The sequence below is a fragment of the Drosophila sechellia genome, chromosome 3R (assembly GCF_004382195.2).
Source record: "Drosophila sechellia strain sech25 chromosome 3R, ASM438219v1, whole genome shotgun sequence".
Classification (NCBI taxonomy): domain Eukaryota; kingdom Metazoa; phylum Arthropoda; class Insecta; order Diptera; family Drosophilidae; genus Drosophila; species Drosophila sechellia.
In genome coordinates, this window is record NC_045952.1 from 9,318,591 (window position 1) to 9,324,590 (window position 6,000).

At 38.7% G+C, this 6,000-nt stretch overlaps 1 protein-coding gene across 1 annotated transcript; it reads left to right on the forward strand.

Annotated features, from left to right (window-relative positions):
• The first annotated feature begins 4,950 nt into the window (after positions 1-4,950).
• Positions 4,951-5,298, forward strand: LOC116801617. Its single transcript, XM_032722276.1, has one exon. It carries the CDS (start codon positions 5,104-5,106, stop codon positions 5,233-5,235), a length of 132 nt encoding a protein of 43 aa, XP_032578167.1. The 5' UTR covers positions 4,951-5,103; the 3' UTR covers positions 5,236-5,298.
• The last annotated feature ends 702 nt before the right edge of the window (positions 5,299-6,000 follow it).

Below are 6,000 nucleotides of genomic sequence, written 5' to 3' on the forward strand. Positions count from 1 at the left end.
ATAAGCTTTTACAGCCTATAGCCACACACACATATATTTTTTATAAATATCTAATTTTTAAATAGTCGTTTTTAGTAATTTATATTTTTATTGCATATAAAAAGCCGAACAAGCAAACAAAAAAATTAGACAAACACTCGAGAGAAAATTGTAAAAAGTTGATACGACCTTAGAAAGCAAATATTTATACCAGAAGAAACAAAAATGAAAAACCCATAAAAATAGTAGTTACTTGCATACAATTGTAATTTAGTGTTGTACTTACGATTTAGTCTAAACAATTTTATGAAATTTTTTAGCAATTAAAAAAAAAATGAATTAAACAAAAAAAAACCAAGCAAGCAAGAAGCCACAAAAAAAAACGAGCAAAAAAAATGCAAATGAAAAAATATGAAAAAAAAATAAAAAATTTTTATGAATGAATTCTAAACACAAATGTTTTCTTACTTAAAAAGTACTTGGGATGGGTATTGCAGGAATGTTCTTTGAAGGAGGAGCTTATTTTCTCGAATTTCGACGGAACCTATCAATTACTGCAATCAAAGTGCTATTTTAATTGCAGCTTTGTAGCAGCCAAACAATAATCAGCCAAGAAAGAAAGAAAGTACATACTAGTATGTATGTAAGATTTTACGGCTGTTGCCCCCTGTGGAGGCAAAAAGTCAAATTAAGCGGTATATGTAAGTCCAAAAACATCAAAGTTGGTTTGTCAACACTCTTCGCTGTATTTTCACTGTTATTGTTGGAGTCTGTTGACATAGAAGTACAGTGGAACCAACAAGGTGAGTATATCCCTAAAATATGAAAGCTACATTTAGAATGGGGGCATCTAAAACCTTCTATCATATTTCATTAGAAATGGTACTTGAAAGGAATCCCACTTAAAAGTAATCCATTTGTATTTTAAATACTTATTTACTATTATTTTCTTAACTAGCAGGTTACGTTTAGTCATTAAATGATCAGGTATCAAAAGGCTTACATTTCTTTAGATTTTAACACCAATTTCCAAATTTAATGTCCTATTACAAACCTATACAAACCCCAATCAGCATTTACGGCCATTGTAACTAGAAAATAATGTGCATAAAATACCACCACTGTGTTGCATCTAATAGAAATTACAACATATCGCACTCCGCACTCAACGCAACGCGCGCTGCGTGGCGAGTGAAGCTGCAGAGAACATTAACGATAAATTCTCGCATGCCATTGTGAAATTCTCACAATAATCATAAATAATAGTTTATTTCTACTTTTTAAACGGCCCGGTCCGAGAGGCTGTTAATGAAGTTGCCTGCCCGCCGAGTGCGTATCTGTCTGATTTACTAACTGAGCGGCGGTACTAAAGGAGAAATAAGCGACGAGACGGTGTCCAGGTCGAAACTCCATCGTTGGAAGCTGCCTAATTAAGCAACTGTGCACTGCGAGAAAATACTACATTTTGCTGGACCTAATCAGGATATGTGTGTGCATTCTAGAAAGAACAAAGTATCTTACTACGCAGCGTTGAGTACGTATTGCAACTCACTTCAAAAGCAGATGAAAGACACTGAAATAAAGGTAGATGCTTTATTCTTAAATAAATAAGAAATCCTTCAGTAATACGCGTTTTAATGAAAGTGCAAGGTCGACTAAGTGAAAAGCTTCCCAGGCATTAGGAGCAGTTGTTGAGCCTAGGCAACGGCTTTGCATTCAAAGTGGCTAGTCATTAAGTCAGCAGGTGGGGAAATGCAGCCAAAGGGAGCGTATCGCTTACCAGAAAGACAATTGCGGCAAAGATGCATCGGGCCGATGATCTCGAGGGTTTAGACCATTAAAATGCACTAAGACAATATTTTGTTAGGTCGCGTCGCACACACTTGGGCTGCAAACAGACCCCATCATCGATGATCGTCCACTTTGTTTGTTTATCAAGTTGGTTTACTCTAGATTTTGTCATTTCATCTTGGCCCGTGTGGAGATGCCCGTAAGTGGGGATCTTCGCTCGTTTCTTTCTTTTTTTTCTCTTGCTTTTTTGGCACCTAATTGTGTTTACGTTAGCCCCTTGCTCCACACCAAATTAACCCATTGAGGAGGCATTTCAATTATGTTTGGATACACACAAGCAATGCGAACACTCGTTGACAGTAATATTGCCTTAAAAAGCCCGTAAAAAATGGAAGATATATAAAAGATGGAATGAAGTGTCCCAGACATTTATGCCTTTGTCTGAGTTTGAGCTCGTTGAAAATTGTTTGGCTCAATTCTCATAATACGAAATATAACCAAAGTAAGAAAAAAGATCAACAACTTAGTGTTCTTGTTCTCATTCTTGTTGGCCTGTCGCCGTCTCTGTCACTCCAGTTTGAAAATGTTCTTTTTAGGTTTTTTATTTTTTTGTATTTTTATTTTTATTTTCGTCTGTTTCTGTGTTGTCAGTTTTTTCGAATCCATCGTGCATTCATTGTCTTGCACTAATCGCCATAAAAGATCTCGCTTTTCATCTCTTCTCGTGACGCTTCGTTGTTGATCTTGAAAATCTGCTGTAAAAAAAAGAAGCCAAAGCAAAAAACAGCACACAAATCTCCGCTCCGATTCGAAATCCAAAATAGTAAGCCGAGGTTCATCGAGGATTTGAATGGTCTTGGCCGTCTCATGATCGGAAATTGTAGCTTTGTACTTGCTCGAAGAAGCGTTTTATTCGGGGATATATCAAACCTGCAGTGCCAGAAAATGCTAGCTGAAAGGTTACAAAATGCAAGTAAACAAATATTTTTAAATACTTAACCACTTATGACTTGCATAGTAAATCGTGATGAAAAATTATAATGTCCATTGATAAATAGCCCCATTAAAGATTTATCCTCTTCTAGATATATCTGATGTTTATTAACCCTTGATTTGATTCCCCCTTCATATCTCCCAGTGCATCCTACTCATATTTCAATATCTTTTCCATGCATATTCCCAGCCCCTCACATAAGTGATCCATAATTTAATGAGCTTCATTCATCCATTCATTCATGCAGCGAGACTGAGTGAGAACTAGAGATACAAAACTCCTTCTTTTTTGGCAAGGGCCCAAAACAAAATAATAAAAAAAAGAAGATCGGGTGAAAGACGAAGCCGGAGGAAAAAAGGAGAAAAAAGGTCATCTTATCATAAATAAACTGACATAAAATCAAGAATCAAATTCAAAAGCGAAGACAAGAAATCCGTGGCATCCAAAGTACATTGAAGGGAATTACACAACAAATGAAATGCAGGCAAGCCACAGAGTTTGGAGCTTCGGGTCTGGAGTGTTTGGGTCCATGGGACTGGGAAACCGGAGGAGGAGGAGACATGGACTGACTATGATTCACTATGGAGTTTTATGAGCTGAGAACATTTCGAGGCAAGCCAACTGAAGAAGCTCAGTAGATATAGGCTTTATCTATTTTGTGGACTATGCAAATGAGATCGATAAACTATTTAAGATGCAACCGTTCGATAGAAAAGTGGCAGCTCAGCTGCAGCTAATAGAGTGTGAAGCTGCTGAGCGGGCATGGAGCAGCTTAATCTGGCCGTAGATCAAAGTCTTCGTTCAGGTAGCGCCCTAACATTCCCGGCCAATAAATTTCCACTAAACGGACAGCGGACAAAACGTTGGACTTCATTTCCAAACTGTTTATAATTTATTTTCACCAAAAACCAAAGCAACCCCAAAAAGAACAAGCCAGCGATAAGAAGGAATCAGCAAGTCGGAACGTTGCGCTTGCTTGTCGCTGCATAATTTGTCGACTTGTAGATACATTTGTAACTCTGTATCTGCTGCTCGAGTTCGTTTGAATTTCAGCTTTTGGTAGCGCCAAGGGGCCACATCGTGTGTGTCTCTTCGCTTGGGCTTTGCTCTTTATTAATGATGTGGGAACTTCTGTTCGGCGCTGAGAGCCGAACGTTGATTTTCTGGGTCTGCATTAAATTTCATTAATTATGAAAAATCATTTCATTAATATCGGTTTCGTCGATGTTTCCTTTTGCTTTTCTCCGGTAATTATCGTCTCATTGGAATCAATTAAAGTGGAAATGTTAAAAATGTAAAAAACTAAATCCCCAAATATATTGACACACACAATTAGACACACACTCATCTCCATCATAATTAACATCTTGTTGGGATGCTGATAACGATGAAAACAGCTCTAATGATGATACATACATAAACAAGAGGCGATGCAATCTGAGATCTCTGGAGTGCAAATAATTAGGCAGAGCTTAGAAGGCGCAGACTCAACGGAATTCTCACCATTTAATTAGTATGCATTTCCATTATTTATCTGTCGGCCACGACATTCTGGCCGCGCTTTCCTTATTCCCCAAGCTCATTTGGCCTTTGTATCTTATGGGCGCGTTCTCAGCCATGTTTCTGTTGGTTTTACGAGCGCTTTTTACAACTGAAAGAGTGCCGAGTGCAGTTGGTATTTCCACAAACTATTGTAATACATCAATATGATTATGAGGCATGCAGTCGCAGTCGACGAGGTGCCTTCACATCTTTTATACATTTGTGGCATGTGTTGATTTATTTGGGATTCGTTTCTGTTCTCCCTTTTGCCTTTCTGTTTGTCAAAGGCAAACAAACCGAAAGCCGTTCCGTTTGTGTGTGTGATCAGTGATCATTCTGGCCAAGTGCCAGAGATCCGATCGCTGCTTAATTTCAGAGTTCCTCCAAAAAGTGTTAACTTATGTCTTCGGTCTCTTCACATTAACCATAGCTCTTCAATATTTGATTTATCTAACGTGGAGAATGGTGCATTTGTAAGTGGATTCCTCATGCTCCATTCCCATTCGATTTAGAACTAGACGGCACTTTCCATCGCTCTAATTGCCTTTCCCACACCCAGGCAACGTTTCCCATTACCAAGCCAACGTGCCACATTTCCACATTCACAAAGGAACCCGAGCACAAAAAATTTGAGCCCCAATTGACAAAATCACGATTCATCGAACAACGGCGACGACAACTTAACTTTACACACATTCGCAGCTCGAAGTCAAAGAGACTCCTCCTGCAATCCGCCGAATCCCAAAGAAATCCGCGAAAAAAAAGAGGAAGGGACAGGAGTGGACGACGGGGCAGAAATGTTTGGCAATTGCAAGTTGGCGGCAACTTTTAGGCCTTTGGGGCGTCTGCGTTGGCTGATGGAAGGAAGCTGGTCCGGCTACCAAGGAGTTGCATTGTCAGCTAAGCGATCTTTAATAGGACTGCACTAGGAAATATTTTGTTGTGCTATATATCTTAGAATGTACCTCTTTTTAAACTGAATTATATAAATTTAAACATAATAATAATAAGAAAATGTGGCATGTTTTTTATGAAGAGAGTTCTAGGGAAAATTAAAAAAAAAATTAAAAAACAACTCTTATGAATAAAGACTAGTATTAAAAGTTTGGGTGTACAACATTCAGAACACAATCTTGAAAACTAGATATGTTTCCCTTATATTTCATTAGGATTTCCAATTCTTTGGCATTGATTTAAGTGTATTTATCCTCCTTCCGCTTGTGCAATCGCTCTCTCCTGGTTATGCCCCATTTATCTGACAACTTTGAATGCGGACAAAAGAACCCGAAAGAGCCACAATTACGGTACTCGGCGTCATCGGCTGTTGTTGCAGTTTTGTTCTGGCTTTTTTGTTGCCAGTTTTGTTGCAAAGCTGTCCAAACATTGTCGGAAATTTGTTAACTTTAATTTCTATTGCCAGGCCGACAGGGCGAGTTGGTCGAAAACGGTACCAGCGGCCGAAAGTTGCGGGTGTTGCCTGCATTTTCCCATTGCCGGCCTGTCGAAATTATGACAATCCCGGCAATGGAATAAAACCATTCCCCACGGCTGCCAATTTTCGAATTGTCGTAAATTTGTAGCTTCATTTGCTAGACCGGCAAAGGGGGTTTGGCTAGTACAGGTCGGCGTTTCAGTGCCATAAAGCTTGATTTATTCCCATCTCATTAACATTGGCTGGATTCTTAACAACTCTC

Coding starts and splice junctions, on each gene's coding strand:
- LOC116801617 (XM_032722276.1), top strand. CDS start 5,104: ATGTTTGGCAATTGCAAGTTGGCGGCAACTTTTAGGCCTTTGGGGCGT.